At 37.9% G+C, this 22,135-nt stretch overlaps 2 protein-coding genes across 4 annotated transcripts in view; one reads left to right on the top strand and one right to left on the bottom strand.

Annotated features, from left to right (window-relative positions):
• The window catches only part of LOC111150571 (zinc finger protein 674-like), an 886,492-nt gene that overhangs the window by 374,231 nt on the left and 490,126 nt on the right, over positions 1 to 22,135 (top strand). The window lies entirely within an intron of this gene.
• LOC111150576 (jade family PHD finger 3) overlaps positions 1 to 22,135 on the bottom strand; it is a 131,839-nt gene that overhangs the window by 42,678 nt on the left and 67,026 nt on the right. For all 3 annotated transcript variants that reach the window (XM_022508073.1, XM_022508074.1, XM_022508072.1), the window contains exons 2-3: positions 17,060 to 17,116; positions 16,218 to 16,297 (exon numbers count right to left, since the gene is read on the bottom strand). In XM_022508073.1, coding sequence (XP_022363781.1) covers positions 16,218 to 16,297; positions 17,060 to 17,105 — 126 coding nt within the window. In that variant the 5' untranslated portion in view covers positions 17,106 to 17,116. The remainder of the gene's footprint in view (positions 1 to 16,217; positions 16,298 to 17,059; positions 17,117 to 22,135) is intronic.

Raw genomic sequence — 22,135 nt, 5'->3', positions numbered from 1 at the left:
TCCAATTTGTGACAGTTTCTTAGTTTTTGTCTTTCAAGACCTTGATGCTTTTGAAGAGAACTGGTCATGTATTTTAGAGACTATCCCTACAATTTGGGTTTGTCTGATGTTTTCTTGTGACTAAAGTTACTCATCTTTGGCAAGAATACCACAGAAATGATGCTGTGTCCTTTTCATTCCATTATATCAGGGACATATAATGCCAATGTCCTACCAGTGGTGATGTTAAACTTGATCATTTGGTTAAGGTAGTGTCTTGTGCTGGTTTTCTCCACTGTTAGTTTATTGTATCTCACTTTGTAATTAATAAACATGTTATAATTTAAGATTATAACAACACCCTGTTTCTCCTCAAACTGTCATGAGCTTATTTGAGCATCCACTGGTGGATAGCTTGCCTGTTAAGAATTATGACTGTGGTATCCTAATGGTGATTTTCTATTTCCCTCAGTTCTTCTACATTAATTAATTGGAATTCCTCTGTAAGAAAGATCTGTCCTTTCTTCCCCCTTATTTGTTTATTTATTCAATTATTTAGTTATATTATAGGCTTGTGGATATCTGTTTTACTCTTTGGGTTATAATCCAGTATTATTATTATTTTTGTTGCTTAAATTGTTCCACCTCTGATCACTGGGAACTCTTTTGGGTGCTCTTTCAACACATCCCATCTTTTTTTTGAGTATTTCTTTAATTTCCTATATCACAACATACCCAGGCATGTTTATATCTTCTGTTTATAAAAGCTATTGATTTTACATGTTAACTTCATACCCTGCTATCTTACTGAATTCTTTTATTGCCTGAATTAGTTTTTATCATTGATTTTCCTATGGTTTTCTAGATATATTATCATATCATCCGCAAAGAGAGTTTCACAACTTCTTTACCTAGTCTTGGTCTCTAATTAGTTTCTCTTGTTTAACTGCACTGGTAAATACTGTAGTAATATTTAGAATAGTAATGGGGATAGTTGACAATATCTGCCTTCTTCCTGAAATTGGGGGAAATGATTTTAGTGTTCTTCATTAAGATACTAGATTGAAGACTGTGGTGTGTATATATATAGTATCTATGTTAAATTATCTTACAGTTCCTTATTCTTGAATGTTTCTGAATGCTTGGGTATTGAATTTTGTTAAAGGCTTCTTCAGGTATATGAGAATAATTACAGTTATTTTCCTTAGATATATTAATTTGCTGTATGATCATATTGTATTTCTTTTTTTAAAAATTTTATTTATTTATTTGACAGAGAGAGCACAAGCAGGAGGAGCAGCTGGTAGAGGGAGAGAGAGAAGCAGGCTCTGCACTGAGCAGAGAGCCTGACGTGGGACTCGATCCCAGGAGCCCAAGCCAAAGGCAGACGCTCAACTGACTAAGCCACCCAGGCACCCGATTGATTATACTGTATTTCTTAATACCAAAACAAACTTGCTTTTCTGGAATGAATGTCATTTGGTCATGACACACTTCTTTTTTTTAAAGATTTTATTTATTTGACAGACAGAGATCACAAGTAGGCAGAGAGGCAAGCAGAGAGAGAGGAGGAGGAAGCAGGCTCCCCACTGAGTAGAAAGCCCGGTGCGCGGGACTCCATCCCAGGACCCTGGGATCACGACCTGAGCCGAAGGCAGAGGCTTTAACCCACTGAGCCACCCAGGCGCTCCATGACACACTTCTTAAATATGGTATTGTATTCTATCTTCTAATAGTCTATTTAGTATTTTTGTATCATATTCAATGAGTGATATTTATCTGAAGTTTCCTTTCTTTTTTAAAATTGTCTTACTTTTCGGTTTACATATCAGTGTTATACATGCTTCATAAAAAGAACTAAAAAAATAAAAGGAATTAGATGCTCTGGAATAACCTGGGAATTACTGGGACTATCTGGTCCTTAGGAAACCATCCGGACTTGGTGCTTTCATTGTGGGGTAGTTGCTTAAGAATATTCTGTACATATTCTTTAGAAATTGATCCTTTAAGCTTTCTACCTCTAATGGATTCAATTTTGGTAATCTATATTTCCATAGGAAGTTATCTTATCCAGTTTTCAGATTTATTTCTGCAGAAGCTTGCACAGTATAGGCAGTTCTACTTTGCACAGAAGTAGGACCTGAGAAATGACAGTGCATGTGGAAACTGTGAAAAGCAATCTTAATTATTAATGGGGAAAATTATGATTTTTCTATGACCTTTAAACATTTTGGTCAAAATATTAGAAACTCTCAGTGCTGACTATAAGTATACAAAAAATGAAAAATATAATAATTTAGTATACTGTAATTAAACATCAGAAACATTGAGAATTAAAGTAATTTTTATAAGAAAATTTATCAAGAGTAGGTGGAAAAATGCCTCCTTTTTCTTATCGTATAATTTAAGATATGGAGCAAACTGAGACAGAATGTTTTAAACTATCATTTTTAAAAATCTATGATTTCAGTTTGTATTCCTCTTTTCACTCAACAGTTATTTAATAGGAGGGTTTAAGATTTCCATAGGAAAGGACCTTTCTGTTTTTGTAATTTCTGATTTTACCACATTGTGACTGGAGTATTGTTTATACCATGTCCATATAATAATGGAAATCACTGTTTTCCTTGTGACTTAATATTTGCTATATTTTGTGTGTGTACCATAGACATTTGAGAAGGTATATTCTCTATTACCTCTAATATTAAGGTTTCAAGTTTGATATATATTCATCATCTGTACCTTAATAAGCTGCTTTAGTTGTTTATATCTATCTCCTCTCTTATTTTTTTGTTCACTTAATCTGAGAGAAGTGTATGAAAGCCTCCTATGATCGGTGTGTTTCAACCTATATGTCCTTGACTCTTCCATGGCTGTTGCTCCACAAAGGTGGTCACTGCATTAGTCAGTGTATAAATATTCCTAACTATCACATTTTCATGGCGAATTGTAGTGTTTAGCACTAAAAAGCCTTCTTTGTTTTGCGGGGCTTGATTTCTACTTTGAGATCAGGCTCACTCCTCCTCCTACCATTTTCCTGGTACACCTTTGTCCATCTCTATTTCTAGCCTTTCTGAGTAGGTGTTTTAGGTATATTCTTATTACAGCATATACTTGCATCTTGTTTTATGAGCCATAGATTTTTTTCTTTAATAAATGTCAAGCCCATTCATATTTACTGGCATGTCTCAGATATTTGGTCTCAACTCTGTTATATTGATAATTATGTGGTAATTTCCTTATGCATGTCTCTATTGGATGTGTATTGTTTGCTCTTTTAATCACTTTTTTTGCATTTAAGAAGGTTTAGAGTTGTATTCTATTTGTTATCTTTGTACTTGGATCTTTAAAAATGTTCTTAGTTTCATTTTCTTTTTTAACCTTTTACTATCTGGTTTATCACTTTTATGGTTCTCATGAGTTCCTTAGGGGTGATGAGGATAGGAATGTAATGTCTATCGTGGTAGCCAAGAAGACCCCAGAGTGAGCCTTAACCCTACCCGTGGCAAGGGAGCCCTAGCTGTGTGAAAAGTTCAAAGGCCAGAGGTAGAGGATGATGATATGAGTACAGCTACAACTTGGACTTGGGGAAACAAAGAGATTCCCCATAGCTCATTTTCTGTACTCAAAGCACAATCAGACACAGTACGGGAACCAGGATCCACCTGAAGTCTGATGTACTGTTATCCTCTGGTTGAAGGGGTCCCTGGATAACTAATGGGCACAGAAATATGCTCACCTGCCAGGACACATGACTTAAATGGCTGTGGAAGCCCAAGCTTTGTGATTCTGCCCTTTCCAACAACAGAAAAAAGTATGCTATGAGGTCTTAAGCTAACTGGGAATGATGTCAGTGATAAAGGCCCAGTTGAAGTCTAAGGAATGAGGGAATACACTTTCACACAAAAGTATACATACATTGACACTACATACATACACTTAGAATTAGAAATTAGAAATACTCATTTCTAATTCTGAAAAAATTCATCCATCCACTGGCAGGCTGAAAATAAACAAGTCCACATTTCTGGAAGATCAAAGGAAAAAATGCTATCAATCAAACATTTTAGTCCTTAATGTTAATAAAGGTTCTCTGAGGAGAAGCACTGTTCAAATTATATGTAACATGAAAGTGCAGGCATAGAGCGTGATCCAATAAAACAGTTAATTCTCCATTGGTGCAGTTCTGTTTAAACCGACATTTCAGAGTACAGGACTGAACTATCACATAATCAAATGATGCCATTTAAATGGATAAAGACTCATTCCATTTGCTTCTTTGCAGGGACAACTCTGCAAATGCCTGTTGCTTTCATTTAGGGAAGATTAAGAAATAATATGATCTGAGCAAAGTAGAGAAGGAAACCAACCTTAAACATGTTGGTGGCCAGGTGGCAACAAAATGACCTCCCTACCAAGAATCCTTGCCAATTAAAGTTAATTGGGTACTGTGCAGGGAGAAGGCTGTCTGTAGAAGAAAAAAACCTGGTGGTTTATTATATAATGCTTTGTACTAGGGGGTAAGAGAAGATCACAGTCATATCCATTTAACACGTTTTGCATAGCGCTTGGTGTTCTGGGTGGTTGGGGGAGAAACTCAACCACCATTTTCCTGAACACTGATCCATTTCTATAAAAGACTAGAGTGCCTTTTATGAGCCAGTGGTTAAGTAGTGGTAGCAATTTGCAGTTGTGCTAAATAAACTGTTCTCTTTGGGAAAAAGTGCTATGGGAAATCCTACTTTAGATCTGGAAAGAATACTAGGGCTAAGTATTTTCAACCTCCTAAAATATTTCATTGTTTTCCATGTGATACACTTCACAAAATAAAACAACTGATTGCAAACCATGCTTAGTTAATAATGTCACACCAACTCATCATATAGCTTAAGCCATGTCTTTATACTTGATGTAGCTGCTTATGAAAATCTGTTCTGTATAGTTTCCTAAGTAGCCTGGAAACATACTGTAGTGGTTTGAACTGTGGCCCCCAAAAGATATGTCTACATCCTAATTTCTGGAATCTATGAATGTTACCTGATTTGGAAAAGGGATCTTTGCAGATATAAATAATTTAAGGATTCTGAGATGAAGAGATCATCCTAGAACATCTTGGTGGGCCCTAAATCCAACTGACAAGTATCCTTACAAAAGAAAAGCAGAGAGAGATTTAAGACAGAAGAGGAGGAGGCAGTGTGATCATGGATACAGAGATTGGAGTGACTCATTGATCCACAAGTCAGTAAATGCTGACAGTCATCAGAACCTGGAAGAGGCAAAGGATGGAATCTCTCCCAAAGTCTCTGGAGGGAGTGCAGCCTGGCCAATTTTGGGCTGCTGGCCTCCAGAACTGTGAGAAAATCATTCCACTTGTTCTAAGCCACCCAGTTTGTGGTAATTTGTTACAGCAGCCCTAGGAAACTAATACACATGTTTACCAAACAGAAAAGTAACTTGAAGACTCTAGACAAAGAGATACAAAGGCAGAGGCCAGTGAAATCTGGCCCTTGTCCACGGCTTCAGAAATGCCAAACCTCCAGGGAACAGACATTCTGTGAAGTCTGAGAAACCTCAGACTACAGGAACACCAATCAATTCAGACCTATTTTTCTTAAAATAAAGAATGAAGGCTAGATCTAATGACTATTATAATTTTCCTTCCATCTTTAGAGAAAAGCAGCAGACTTACATATAAGCCTGATTTCAATTTTATAAGCTAGCTAGATTAAATAGCATCAGATCCAAGGTTTCTAGAGAAGCATTTTTACTCAAGGCAGAGTACAAGAGTCTGCTTTATCTCGCTGTAGAAACATCCCAAGCATGAGGCAGAACATAAAATGCCGAATAAAGGATAGGAATGTAAGCTCAGTACTCAGGCAGATATCTGCAAAGTGATAGGAAATATATTTACCAAACTGGTCTCATGAATCTGCTTTTGATAAGAAAAGGAATTTGGGGTTTTTAAAAAAATGAATACAGGCAAACAAAATAGCTTTAGTGTATCCAGGGTAGAGAGGTATGAGTTCTCTATATATATGGAGGCACACACATATGCACAAATTTGTATATATTGTCACAAAGAAACAATAAAAGGATAAACCAAAAGCTTTTTCAAAAAAAATGGCTACCTCTGGGAGTGAGGGAGAAAACAAGGAGAGAAAGACAAAAGCTAGATCTCTCTGTATGTATTTTGTGTCGTAATTAGATATATGAACCAAGCAAGTATCTTACACAGTCAAATATGAAATTAAAAATCTTTAAAGAAAGGAATATGGGCCCAGGGACAGACTACCCAAACTGGTCTACTGGTTTCACCAACAAATTTGGGACAAATTATTTAAATTCTGTGTCTCAGTTTACTCATCTGTAAAATGGGGATAACAAAAACACCTCATAGGGGTTGTTACAAGAATTAAATGGCTCAATTTATGTAAAGGGCTTAGCGTGGTATTAGGCTCATGGTAACTGCTGAATAAATTCTAGCTGCGCTTATTATTTTATCATCATCGTCATAGTCTCAGCTTTACTTCTAAAAGCAGAAGTATGCAGCTAAGTTTTCCTATCTATCTAGTCCATAAAAGTAATCATTGATGGGGCAAAGGAGATGTGAGTTCATGGCTCAACTAAAACATGCGTGGTTCAGCTCCCAAAGATAGGATTTCCAAGCAAGAAGCCCACCAAAAACTCCAGCCAACACTCTATAGGGCACAAGGTAATGCAGAAACTTCACAAAATAAAACACGGCATTTGATGTTAAAGATTATGAATGAAGGATCTAGATGTTGACATTGACCTAGGTAATGAAGTTGAGAAGTTTTACAAGTTCTTAATTGTGTGCCTATTTTATATGCACTGGTAGTTTCCCCCAAAAGTTCTTGAAACAAAAAAGCTTTGTACTTACCAGATATCTGCTCATTTATGGTCAAAGAGGGGATTCACAGACTAACATACAGCCCAGAAGCTATGCCAAGTCCAACAGTGCATGTACATCTTGGCCCCTCAGATGCATGCAGAAACAAAGGAGGCCTCACTATGAATTCAATTAGAATATCAATGCTTATAACCTGCCAGAGCCACAAAATGAAAATGTCCTTCATGGACAGCTCTGGCTTTTACTGCTCTCCTTAACATCTCTCAGTAGGCAGTTTCTTAAAGCATAGCTAGTCTGAACATTTCTGTGACATTTTTTAGAGGAAAAGTCAAAACATTTACTTCCTGTATGACACAAAAGGGAAAACTATCTGGTCCATGTGAATGAAGCAGAGAAACAGATTAGTTCTGATTCATAGTCACTTAAATACGAAACTATACACAAATGACCACAAACAGATGTGTCACCCCCAAAGCACAAAAAAAAACAGCTGCAAATGTGGTAACTATATTTAATCAAAAGGAACTAACTGTAAGTGATTTTCTTAGAATTATACAATCTTCAGATGGAAAAAAAAGGTGTTCAGGTAATCTAAAAGAAACAACCACTTAAAGCAGAGAAAACCTAGCGAAGAACACAAGTTTGTTCTTATATGATGACACAAGGTACCCAGTATTATCAAGCTACTGTGTCCCACGTTAATTTTTCCAATGGAGCAAAGCTTATTCAATTTCTAAGTTTGAAACTTTAAAGAGCATGTAAATATTTTTTCACAGAAATATTTTTCAAATAGCTTAAAATCTCAGTTTTCTTACAAAGAAAAAACAGGGCATTTTTGATGGCTTTGGGTTGACAGCAACTGAAACATCAATTACCATAAACAAATGTACTTTTGGGCAACTTAGGTAGGTTTGATTATTCCCCTTACCCACTACCCAACAGAGGTGGTATACATCCCAGTGATGGAGGAGAGGGAGTAATTGAGTCTGAGTTTGAGATCTGGGCAATTTTCATGTAAAAGATAACATCTGAAGTTTACTTTGCAAGTTTTTCTCCCATCCCTCACTATCCCTTTTTTGTACAGTAAGTGTGCATTTGAAAGCTTGGTAGTTTTTATCTACTGTAGGTCAGAAAACCAAATAATTAAGCATGTTAGAAATACAGACTCTATTTGAGGGTGTGTTTTCTGCCGAGTTAAAATGTATGAGCTTTTCACTCTGCTGCTATGAAAGTCTGCTGCTTTGAAAGTCTGAGACATAATAAATGAGACTATGGAACTACAGATGATATGCCATCAATTCTTTAAGATAGGTTATGTCTTATAGACCAGATGATATACATGAAAATATTCTGGCTTTTGAGAAAGAATAGAAGACTTTTTAATACATTCAAATTAGTTGTCTAGTACTATGTGCTTTTCCTAGGGCAACTGGCTTTTAAAAAAAATATCTTAAAAAAAAAAGATTTTATTTATTTGTCAGAGAGAGAAAGAACGAACAAGCAGAGGGAGTGGCAGGCAGAGTGAGAAGCAGTCTCCTGGCTGAGCAGGGAGCCCAAAGCAGGACTGGATCCCAGGACCCTGGGATCATGACCTGAACTGAAGGCAGATGCTTAATGAAGTGAGCCACCCAGGCGCCCCTAAAAACATCTTTAAGAGTATGGACCCTTTTGAGAATCAGAAGAAGGCTGCTAGCATATGCATACACAACAAAACACTTTAAAAACTTACCCTTGAAAGCCTGTATACAATTTGTAGAAGCTACCAAAGCCCCTGAACAATACGTGCAACTTGCACACCCCAAGAACTCTTCTCTAGAGGATAAATCAGGGGTAGGCATAAACAGGAGTCCCACTGAAACACTAAACATCAAAGAAAATACGAATCTATTAATGCAGCTGATTAAGCCCCAGTGAAACAATCATTTACACTGCATTTCAATGACAAACTCCCATTACAAACAAAAGGTTTCAGTCAGAAAAAAAGAAACTCCCATCCTTACAAGAAGAAAAGAGACAAGACAGGCAGCAAATTAATGATTTTTTCATGAACCCTTTAGAGAAATGAGTCACGGGACAAATGGCCAGCTCAAGGAAGGACAACTGTGCCTGCAGGGAGACACAGGACAGGAGCTTATGCTTACCTGGGGCAGAAGCCACAGCAGGAACATTTAACCTAGAAATTTTGACAAATTCCTGGGGGCAAAGTAGGGACAACCAAGAGAGAATGAAGTTCCTGGGGGCTAAAGTGAGAGCGGGTTCCAACCCTCTTGTAAGCTTTTTCTCTAGAAACCCAACTAGGCTCTCACAGGGAAGATGGTGGAAAATATGGAGAAGGCTCCCCCAGTGGTGCTGTCTGGGTCTCTGCTGCTCTGTGTCCTGGCTCCCTTACTGGAAAAAAAAAAAAAAAGCTTCACCTGCAGGGGAAGGCTATCTGGTGAGGGCACTGGTGTAATTTCACTAGCTCTGGGAAGAAAGGAAAGTACCCAACCCCAGCCTTAATCAAGAGGCGGGAGAACTGTAAGGACAGAGACTGAGCATACTGTAAGATACTGGCTACAGGCAGATGGTGGGGGGGGGTGGGGACAGGAGGCTGGGACAAAAGAAAAGCTCTAGAGTCTACTTCCTCATCTTAACCCCAGAAACAGGACCACTAAACATCTCAAAGACTGAGAGTAATCAGAAGGTTAGTGAACAATGTCATTCTCCAGTGCTCTACCACTATGCTAAAGCCTCCAGTGATAGTAACAGTGGCTTATACTGGGAGAGGTGCAAAAGACAGAATCTCTCCTGAGGACAAGCACAAAGGGAAGATTCTAATCCAAGACAGCAGAGAAAAACAAGGTCACCAGAAGAATTAGAAGGAAGTCTCTGGTGCCCACAGCAGTAACACATTTCAAATACCCTCTTACACTGGGAGTGGCAGTATAAACTGATGAAGCCCTTTTGGAAAACAGCCTGGCATTTCCTCAGACAGTTAACTAGGGTTAGGATATGGCTCAGCAATTCCACACCTAGGTATATACTCAAGACAACTGAAAACATATGTCCATACAGAAACTTGTACATGAATATTCACAGTAGCATTATTCGTATTACTCCAAAGACAGAGACAACCCCAATGTCCATTAATTAATGAATGGATAAATAAAATGTGATATACCCATACAATGGAATATCATTCAGTCATTAAAAGAAATAAACTACTGATACATGCTCTAACATGGATGAACCCTGAAAACATTGTGCTAAGTTTAAGAAGCCAGACACAAAAGGCTGTATATTAGATGATTCCATTTATATGAAATGTCCAGAACAGGCAAATCTGTAGAGACAGAAGTTAGATTAGTGGCTGCCAGGGGCTGGCAGTAGGGGAATTAGAGAGTAACTGCTAATGGGTAAGGGGTTTCTTTCTGGGGTGATGAAAATGTTCTACATTTAGACTGTGGTTATGGTTATACAGTTCTGTGACTAGACTAAAACCTACTGCATTATACATTTTTAAAAGATGAACTGCATGGTATAAGAATTATATTTCATAAAAAATGCATAAAATGTTTTCTTTTTGAAAAGGGCAACTGTTGTGGCATCAGTGGACATCACCTTAGAGGCCCTGACATCCACTCCCAACCAACAATAACAAAGTACCCCTCCTCCTTAATGTGGGATCCGCACAGACTGGGTAGGGAGCCTGGACTGTCACTACCACCCAGTAGTAATGTAGTACCCCTCACCACCTCCACTACCGCTGCTATCAGTACAGGCAACAGAGTGGGGATTTCCACCCCCACCAAGTAATAGGGAGACACCCCTCTCCTGGTCCCAGAGAGATAACAGAACTATCTTCCTAGAGACTAACAGAAGTAAGATGGGAAGCCTAGGAATTCTGCAACTGGTGGTACAGAGTCAGCACCCCACCTCCCCACTGGCCTGGTTACTACAGAGGCTTATTAGAACAGATTTAAATAAGACTTACTATCTGATAATATAATACCAAAAAAGTCCAGAATACAACAGAAAATCACTTACTGTACTAAGAACTGGGAATGAGAGGAGACAATCAATAGACACCAACACTGAGATGACACAGATACTGGAATCATCCGACAAGGAGTTTAAAGCAACCATCATAAAAGTGCTTCAATAAGAAATTAGAAACACTTTTGAAACAAATTGAAAGTTTCAGCAGAGAAATAGAGGGTGTAAAGAATAACCAAATAAAAAATCTGAAATGGAATAATACAATAACTGAAATAACAAACTCAAGGGATAGGCTCAATAGAAGAATGGAATTAACACAATAAAAAGAATCTGTGAACAAGAGAAATTGCCCAATCTGATCAAAAGAAAGAATATATACTGAAAAAAAGAGAAGAGTCTGAGGGACCTCTGGGGAAGTAACGAAAGATCTAACATTCATGCAATTGAAGTCCCAAAAGAAGAGGAGAAAGAAGATGGAGCTGAAAAAATGGATGAAGAAATAATGGCTGAAAAATTCCCCAAACTGGCAGAAGATATAAACATAAATTCAAGAAGCTGATCAGACTCCAAACAGGATAAACCAAAAGAAATCCATGCCCATGCACATTATAATCAAACTTTGGGAATAAAGACAAAGAAAAATCTTGAAAGCAAATGGAAAAGAAATGACTGATTACCTGCAGGGGAGCAACTACTTGAAAGAGAGCAGATTTCTCACAAGAAACCATGGTGGCCAAAAGAAAGTAGTACATTTTTCAAGTGCAGAAAGAAAAGTACTGTCAAGCCAGAATTCTGTATCAAGTGAAAATATCCTTCAGGAATGAAGGCAAAATTAAGACATTCTCAAAAGAAGAAAAACAAAGAGAATTGATCACCAGCAGACTTACCCTAAAAGAATGGCTAAAGGGAGTTCTTTAAACAGAAAGGAAATGAACAAAAGGAATGTTGGGGCATCAGGAAAAAAGGAAGAATCAGAGTAAAAATATGAGTAAATATAATAAACCATCCTTCTCTTGAGTTTTATAAATAATGTTTGTTGTTTGAAGCAAAAATTATAACATTGTCTAGTACAGTTCTCAAGGTATGTAGAAAGAATATTCAAGACAATTATATTATAAAGGTGGGGATGGATAAATGAACCTAGATGGTAGTAAGGTTTCTTTGCTTTTCTTTCTTCTTTTTTTCTTTTTAAGTAGATTCCACACCCAACATGAGGCTTGAACACATGGCCCTGAGATCAAGAGTTGCAGGCTCTACTGACTGAGGCAGCCAGGTGCCCTAGTGGTTAAGGTTTCTGTATTTCATTTGAAGTGATAAAATGTAGAGAACACATTAAAAAAGGTTCTCCTTTTTAAAGGTTGCATCCCAAGAGCAACCACTAAAAATCTACACAAAGATATACACTCAAAACCATTACAGAAAAGTCAACATGGAATTCAAAAAAATGTTCAAGTAATCCACAGAAAATAAAACAGAGAAACCAAAAAACAGAGAGAACAAATAGAAAACAAACAACAAAATGGCAGACATAAACTAAATCATACCAAAAGTTACATTAACTATAAGTGGCTTAAATATTCCAATTAAAAGAGATTGAAAGAGTAGTTTTAAAAATGACCTAACTGGGGGCACCCAGGTGGCCACCCAGGTGGGTTGAGTATCTGACTCTTGATTAAGGCTCAGGTCATGATCTCAGGGCTGTGGATCAAGCCCTGCATTAGGCTCTGCGCTCAGCAGGAAGTCTGCTTGAGATTCTCTCTCTCCTGCTTCCTCAGCTCCTCCCCCAAATCATGCTCTCTCTTTCTCTCTCAAGTAACGTATCTTTTTTAAAAAAATGACCCAACGATATATCATCTATAAGAAATTCACTTCAAATATAATCATATATATGTTACAAGTAAAAGGATGGAAAAATATACAATGTAAACACGAATCAAAAGAAAGCCACAAACTATATTAATATTAGACAGTGCAGATTCCAGAGCAAACAAAATTATCAAAGACAGAGAGGGACATTAAATGATGCTAAATTCACCCAGATATAGCAGTCCTAAATATGTATGCACCTAACAAAAGAGCTTCAAAATATATAAAGCAAAACTGACAGAATGGAGAGGAGAAAGACACAAGTCCATAATTACAGTTGGAGACTTCTACAGCCCTCTCTAAACAATTGATAAAACTACTAGGCAGAATATCCATGAGGATACAGAAGAACACTGTCAAGGACCCAACAACAGCATAATACACAGTCTGTAAGTACCCATAAAATGAAACATTTACAAAAGAAAAACCATATCCTTAGCTATAAAACAAACCTTGACAAATGTAAAAATATGTGAAATTGTAGAGATTATGTTCTCCATCAAAACTGGATTCAGGGGGCGCCTGGGTGGCTCAGTGGGTTAAAGCCTCTGCCTTCAGCTCAGGTCATGATCCCAGGGTCCTGGGATCGAGCCCTGCATGGGGCTCTTTGCTTGTCAGGGAGCCTGCTTCCCCTCCTCTCTCTCTGCCTGCCTCTCTGCTTACTTGTGATCTCTGTCTGTCAAATAAATAAAAATAAATAAAAAAAAACTGGATTCAGACTAGAATCAGTAACAAAGAAAGCAGGGAAGTCTTCAAATGCTTGGAAACTAAACAACATACTTCTAAAAAGCCATGGATCAAAGATAAAGTCTTAAGAAAAATAAAAAATACACTGAAGTGGATAAAAATGAAAACAAACACATCAAAATTAATGAGATGCAGCTAAAGAAATGTTTAAAGGGAAATTTATAGGCATGCCTGGGTGGCTCAGTTGGTTAAGCATCTACCTTCAGCTTGGGTCATGATCTCAGGGTCCTGGGACTGAGCCCCACATAAAGTTCCTTGCTCAGCAGGGAGCCTGTTCTCCCTCTCCCTCTGTCCCTCCCTCCTGCTTGTGCTCACTCTCTCTCTCTTTCTCAAATAAATAAAACCTTTACAAAATCAAAGGGAAATTTATAGAGCTAAAATTCTTACATTAGAAAAGAGGGAAAAAAAGTGAAGAAAAGTCTCAAATAGGCAAAGCGCCCACCTTAAGAATCTAGAAAAAGAACCAAGTAAACCTAGAGCAAGAAGAAAGTAAATAATAAAAATAAGAACAGAAATCAGTGGAATTGAAGAGAAAAAAATATGAGATGATTTCATTGATTTATGAAACAATTTGAGCAACACAATAAATTATGTAGTATTGGATTATAGCCCCAAGTATAAAATAAATGTATGTGAGTCCATACTGACATTATTACAAATTTTTTTAAATGAAGGAAGCACCCAAGGAGATTATTATAATTGCTTAATTTTGGGAAACAATCAGATTGTCTACCATAAAGCTCTTGGCACATAAAATTTCAATAAATGGTAGCTATGAGAGGGAGTTATAATAATGTCCATGTTATAATGACAAAATAAATTATTTCAGAGACATGAAATAAACCGGCAAGGCAAAACATGGAATCATTCTCTTCTAATGCCAAAGCTAGTTTTGTTCTACTATATCAGGTTCTCTCTTTTATAACAGAATGTGAAACATAAAGTTAAAAATTTGCTTCTGGTAGTCAGGTACCCTATCCCTTGCAACGAAAGACTGCTATTCTCACTGAACTGGAGGCATTAGGACTTAAGACCCAAAACTACTGAGTCCTTTTATGCTCTGGGGCTGTCTGTCCTAAATGGAAAAGTAGCAAAGTTTCTTTCTCATCATGCTATAGTCAAACCCTCCTCTAGATAGATGGGAAATTTGTTTTGTTCCTGTTTACATGCATTTTATTTCCTAAGATTTTCTGCATGAAACAGACACAAATAAACACACTCTGATATTTTACTGTGCCCAGAAAGATTTTAAGCAAAAGATGGAAATGAAAAGTGACCTCTGAGAGAGAGACAAATGCTCTCTCTGGATGACACCCTAAAGCATGGCACCCCTGACCTACCTTGTGTGAGGGTAGGTGGAACCTGTGACTTGCTTCTAGCCAACAGAATATGTCAAATGTGATGGAATGTCACTTCCTTGATTAGGTTATGTTGTGTGGCAAATGTGATGGGAGGTCATTCCCATGATTGTTATACTATATAAGACTCAGTCTTAACAGCTGGAGCAAAAGATTCTCGCCTTGTTGACTTTGAAAAAGTAAGCTGCCATGTTTTGAGAGGATGTATGGAGAAGGCCAAGTGGCAAAAAGCTATGAGCAGTCTCTACTCTTATACTCTCATATGAGCAGGAGGTAGTCTTCCACCAAAAGCCAGCAAAAACCCGGGATCTCAATCCTCTAGCTGCAAGGAGATGAATTCTGCCAACAATATGAATGAGGGTGTAAGTGAATTCTTCCTCCAGAACACAGCCCAGTCAGCACACTGATTGCAGCCTTGAAAGACCTGGAACAGAGAACCTAGGGATGCTGTGCCCAGACTTCTGACTCACAGAAACTGAGATAATAAACATTTGCTGTTTTAAGCCACTAGCTTTGTGATCATTTGTAATGTAGCAATAGTTAACTAATATACTCCCTTTCCTCTGCAGCTAAAGAAGTCTACTCATAGAAGTGAAGACACACAATGTCAGGTTCTCATCATTTAATTATCATAGAGGAAAGTCTGTAGGATCCGTCAAGCCATTCCCAAGTCCAAGTATAGCTCTGGCACTTTGTTGTCCTTGAGGTAGAAGATAACCAGCCTCAGGGCACCTGGGTAGCTTAGTTAAGTGTCTGCCTTTAGCTCAGGTCATGATCCCAGGGTCCTGAGATTGAGCCCTGAGTTGGACTCTTTGCTTAGCAGGGAATCTGCTTCTCCTTCTCCCTTTGCCCTTCCCCACTCTCATGTTCCCTCTCATGCTCTCTGTCAAATAAATAAATAAAATCTTAAAAAAAAAAAAACCCAGGATGACCAGCCTCAACAGAAGTGATTCATTTTCTTTGGGCTGGCAGTGCTCTGAAGTCTATAAAGCCCATCAAAGCCTATAGCTCAGACGTTTAACCTATTCTTCCCCTCTCCAACCATAACCTTCTCATCAATCCCTACTTTCACTGCCTCCCATCTGCCAAATTAGCTATTTCCAATCAAGGCCAGATCTCTGGGTCCTTTGCAATTCCCCAAGTCTGGCTCCTTTTGACTTCTTGGCTAGGGGAGGCCTTATATTCTAAAGCCAGGCACTTAAGTGTCATCACCAAAATGAAATCGGTGTGATGATTACTGTTTTCCCAAAGGGAAAAGAAAATGGAATCTTTCTTAAAAACCAGAAACGTTCATAAGAAAACAAGTCTATCCCTTGGCACATAGTTTAATCCTCACATCTCTAAGATCTGGCCACTGTGGGTGTGTAGGCAGAAGGAGGCTATTTTTTTAAGTCTAAAAATTAAATATCTGATCTCACCTCCGCAGGCTTCTTGTGTTCATTTGGAATTCTGGATTTGCTCCTATACATTGAGCCAGAAGTAAAGGAAGTGGAAGGACCTGAAAAAGATAATTAGGCAAAAAATACTGAGACTTGCTAATATTAAAAAATGTCACATAACTAAATGTCATCCAAGAGAAAATGAAAGGTATGATGGAGAAGAGCACGGTGATCTCATACCAATGAGGAAAACAGTTAAATTGCAATCAAGAAAGACTCATAATGGAGCTTAACGACATTTATAGGTGACCTCCCAGCATATAAAAGCTTCCACGGTGCTAATGCTGAGGAGGTTTGATTTGGTGTAATCATACTTCACAACATTTTGGAACAACATGATTCATGTTCCACCTAGAGAAAATGTATCTGTAAAAGTAACCGGAAAAACTAAAAAATGTGAGGCAAGTAATCTGTGGATCCTTTGGCCCTCCCCCAAATGCTACAAATGATGATTCATCCAGTCAAACATTTAATACCTAGTTACAGTTGGAATTGTAGGGCCTGTAATTTATGCTCTTGTACTTTTTGTTCTTTCTATAGAGCAAAGCACTGCTAAATCATTATTAGATTTGGCTTTTGTTGTTTTGGCAAATGAAAAGTGAAGAACAAATTGCTATATGCCACAAAAAACCAATTTTCCCACCTATCTATTTTTAATGAAATTTAAATGAATAAGAACAATAGTACCCTAAACTTTCCTTCCTAGAAACATTATTTTTTAACCATTGAAAGAAACATGAAATAGCTTGTCCTCAAGTCAAAGAATAAACTCTCAAAGAGTTCAGATACAGAATTACCAACTGTTGGCCAGTTCCACTCACTTTCGTCTGAGCTGTCACTGCTGCTGAGTGTTCTATGGCGTTTCATCCTGGAGCATCCTGGGAAAAAGAACAACACTGAATAAAATAGTCAAAACACACACACACACACACACACACACACACACACACACACACCCATTTCAAGGGCAGTCAACACTGCCCTACAGATCCCAAGAAGCAGCAGCAGGTAAATCATGCAGATCAAATGATTTCTGTCAAAAATATCCTCAAATGACCTACAGTGATGGGAGAAGGGTACTATCAAATTCTCCAACACAGAGGGTAACAAAGACTGAAGAGGAGGATGCCCAAGCAGCCCTGGACCAATGGTCCAGAACCGGCTGCCTCAGATGTGGCCACATGACCACAGTCCATCCAAACAAAAGCAGGTAGCCATGCGGCCATCACCAGCCAGGGAACCCCAGTAGGTCAGGAGGAGCAGGAGAGGTAAAAAGCATTTGCAAGGCAGAGCTCTCACGGGTCAAGGTCAAAAGGCACAAGATACACTTGGCTGAAGAAAGAACAAGTGAGTCCCACCTTTATGTCCCACCTTTAAGGACATAACCATACTGCTTTTCTGTCTGTCCTTTCCCCCTTTCTTTCTCCCTGCCCCATCCCTCAAACAACTAGCCTAATTTAAAATTACATCTATACATATGCCACAAGGAATGTGATAAGAAAGCTCCTATAGGGGAGCCTGGGTGGCTCAGTCAGTTAAGCATCTGACTCTTGGTTTCAGCTCAAATCATGGCTTAGGTCATGATCTCAGGGTAGTGAGACTGAGCCCCATATCGGGGCTTTCTGCTGGGCACGGAGCCTGCTTAAGATTTTCTTTCTCTTCCTCTGCCCCCACCTCCTCCCTCCCTCAAAAAAAAAGGTGGGGAGTAAACAGACTTTAGGAAAATAATCCAGCCAGTCATTAAAGAAATAAATAAGAATTTAACAATAAAGTGCCCTGGGCAGGGGGTGTGTGTGTTCCAGTACCCAGTGTTGTTACATTATATTATCTACAATGTCCAATTTCAAACAAAAACTATGAGACATGCAAAGAAACAGGAAAGTATGACCTACACACCAGAAAAAAACTGTGAGAGCAACCAGATAACAGATTCGACAGGTAAAGACTTCAAGTTAGCCATACAAATATGTTCAAAGAGCTTTAAAAAAACCCCAAAAACCACGATTAAAGAAATAAAGGAAGGGGGTGCCTGGGTGGCTCCGTCAGTTAGCATCTGCCTTTGGCTCAGGTCATGATCTAGGGTCCTGGGATCAAGCCCCACACTGGGCTCTCTGTTCAGCACTGCCTCTCCCTCTCCCTCTGCCTGCCACTTGCCTTGCTTGTGCTCTCTCTGCCCCTGTCAAATAAATAAATAAATAAAATCTTAAAAAAAAAGGAAAGTAAAAAAAGAAGGAAGGTAAGAATATCAATAAAGAGGTAGAAAGTATAAAAAAGGACCAACTGGTAATTCTGGCATTGAAAAGTACAATAACTGAAATGAAAAAATTCACTAAAGGGGCCCAACAGTAAATTTGAACTGGAAAAATAATTAGTGAACTTGAAATAGATCAAAACAGACTACCCAAGCCAAAAAACAGAAGAGAAAAAAAGATGAAGAAAAATGAACAAGACCTCAGAGAAATATGCGGCACCATTAAGTGCACTAACATATATGGGAGTACCAGAAGGAAAGGATAAAGGAGCAGAAAAAAATATTCAAAAAAATTATGGCTGGGGCACCTGGGTGGCTCAGTCAGTTAAATGTCCAACTCGTGATTTCGGCTCAGGTCATGATCTCAGGGTTGTGAGATCAAGCCAGCACGGAATCTGCTTGAGATTCTCTCTGTCCCTCTGCACTCCCCACCTCTCCAAAATAAATAAATCTTGGGGTGCCTGGGTGGCTTAGTTGGTTAAGCATCTGCCTTCAGCTCAGGTCATGATCCGAGGGTCCTGGGATAGAGGATGTCAGGCTCTCTGCTCAGGGGGTGACTGCTTCTCCCTCTCCCTCTGCTGCTCCCCCTGCTTGTGCTCGCTCTCTCTCTCTCTCTCTCACACTGTCAAATAAATAAATAAATAAATACTTAAGAAAAAGAATTATACAATATAAGTAAATCTTTAAAAAATGATGGCTGAAAACTCCCCAAATTTACTGGAAAAAAAATTAATTTGCACATTCAGGAAGCTCAACAAACTTTAAGTAATTTATACTACCATGACTACCACTACTGTCTGCAAAGAGATCCACAAACAGGTAGATCACAGTAAAATTGCTGAAAGCCAGACAAGGAGAAAATCCTAAAAGTAGCAAGGGAAAATTGACTCATCACTTATAAGGTAACTCCAATAAGATTAACAGTTGACTTTTCACCAGAAACAGTGAAGTCAGAAGGTAGTAAGATAAGATATTCTAAGTGCTCTACAGTGCTCGTTGCACGTATCAGCTAATATATTAAGAATCATGATGTACATTTTAAATGATCGGATTGTATGGTATGTAAATCATATCTCAATAGGAGCTATTCTTAGAAAAACTAAAAGGATTAGCACAAGTATCAAAATCATTGATCAAAATTCTATTTGACCTACTGTTAAAGTCAACTGAATATTTTTAAAAATTGAGATATAACTGATATATAACACTAAATTTGTTTCAGGTGCACAACATAATGATTCATTGTTTGTATATACTATGAAAGTTAAAGACTATTTTTATAAGCTTGTTTTATTTCTTTTTAGAGGGAGGGAGGAGAAATGGACAGAAGGAGAGAGAGAATCTTAAGTAGGTTCCATGCTCATGCAGAGCCTGACATAGGGCTTGATCTCCCAACCCTGGGATCATGACCCGAGCTGAAATCAAGAGTTGAACGTTTAACCGACTGAGTTACCCAGGTGTTATGAAGGCTATTTCTTTAAATAGAATGTTATCCTTCTATCATATAAATTTTGGGGGCTACATCTTACTCCTTAGTGCAAAACTTAAGACATTCAAAGGCTCTTCTAAAGTGCAAACAAAACCAACAGTAACAAAATATAAAAAAAGTATTGCATATAAAATCCATCAAAAAGTAATGTGTAATTTAAAGTCACAATGGATACAGAAATTAAAACAAAATAAAAGTAATATTTTTCTAATTGTTTCCTATTGAATGCACTTATTCCCTATTGAGTAGCACCTCATTTGTCCGATATTATTGGGATGTTCTATATATGTAAACTTTAGAGAGAAATGCTATGCCCAAGCATTTAAAATTCTGATATCAATGGGAGCTTTTCTAAAATACATATTTATTAGTATTTTATTATTGCAGTAACAAGTTACCACAAACTCAGCGGCTTAAAACAACACAAATTTATTATTGTCTGATACGAGTATCACTGGGCTAAAATCAAGATATCAGCAGGATTGCATTCCTTTCTGGAGGCTAGAGTAGAGAATCCATTTCCTTGCCTTTTCTATCTTCTAGAAGCCACTCATATTCCTTAGATCTTGGCCATCTTCCTCAATCTTTAAAGCCAGCAATACTGCGTGTCTCTGACCCTGCTTCTGTCATCACACCTCACTCTCTGACCCTCTCTTCTGCCTCCTTCTTCCACTTTAAACTACCCTTGTGATTATTTCAGGTTCACCCAGAAAATCCAGGATAATGTCCCTATTTTATTAAAGTCATCTGATTAGCAGCCCTAATTCTCCTTTGCCATGTAACCTAACATATTCATAGGTTCCAGGGATTAGGGCACAGACATTCTGCCAACCACAACTTAATATATATTTTGCATTATTAAAAGTAAAGTCCACAAATATGCCTGACAGATTTCTGATGAAGGTAGAAAAGTAATTCAACAGAGGAAAGATAGCCTTTTCAACAAATGGTACTGGCACGATAGCAAAAAAGACAGACAGAAAGAAAGAAAGGAAAGGAAAGGAAAAGAAAAAAAAAAGAACCTCAACTCAAGTCTCATACCTTATACAAAAGTTAACTCAAAATGGCTCATGGACTTAAAAGTAAAACTATAAAACTTTTAGAAAAGCATAGGAGAAAATCTTCAGGATCAAGGGCTAAGCAAAGAGTTCTTTGACTTGACACCAAAAGCATGATCTGTCAAAGAAAACTTCATCTGCATCAAAATGAAAAAAACAAAAATAAAAACAAAAAACAACTAGTTCTGCAAAAGACTGTTGAGAAGATACAAAAACAAGCCACAGAACAGGACAAAATCTTTATAAACCACACATCCGACAATGGACTTGTATCTAGAATATGTAAAGAACTCTCAAAACTCAACAGTCAGGGAACAAATGGTTCTGCTAAAAATGGGTGCCTGGGAGGCTCAGTTGGTTAAGCATTTGATTCTTGATTCCAGCTCAGGTCATGATCTCAGGGTCATGAGGTTGAGCCCCACATTGGGCTCCGGGCTCAGTGAGGAGTCTACTTGAGATTCTTTCCCTCTGCTCCTTCTCCTGCTCTCTCTCTCTCTCAAATAAATAATAAATCTTTTAAGAAAATGGTTGGAGAATATCTGAATGTCTAAAAGACTTGAACAGATATTTCATCAAAAAGCAGTAAGAATGGTAAATAAGCACATGAAAAGATACTCAGTATCATGAGCCATTAGGGAAATGCAAATTAAAACCACAATTGCTGCACTAAAAAAATAGTGATAATTCAAATGGTGAAGATGTGAAGAAACTATATCACTCATACATTGGTGGTGGGAATGTAAAATAGTACAGCTAATCTAAAAAACAATTTGGCTATTTCTTTAAAAATTAAACATGCCACTACCATAGGACCTAGGAATTGCATTCGTGGGCATTTAGCCCAGAGAAATGAAAACTTACATTCACACAAAATCCTGTACACAAATATTTATAGCAGCTTTATTCATAATGGCCCCAAACTGGAAACAACTCAGATGTCTTCTAACAGGTGAATGGTTAAACAATCTGTGGAATATCCATATCATAGAATACTACTCAGCAGTAAAAAGGAATAAACTATTAATACATGCTATAACATGAAAAACATACATAAAACATGTAAAAAACTCAGCAAAACATGCTCAGTGAAAGAAGTCAT

This window comes from Enhydra lutris, unplaced genomic scaffold (genome assembly GCF_002288905.1).
Source record: "Enhydra lutris kenyoni isolate GAN:26980312 unplaced genomic scaffold, ASM228890v2 scaffoldscaffold23, whole genome shotgun sequence".
NCBI lineage: Eukaryota > Metazoa > Chordata > Mammalia > Carnivora > Mustelidae > Enhydra > Enhydra lutris.
This window is presented reverse-complemented; position numbering and strand designations above follow the sequence as displayed.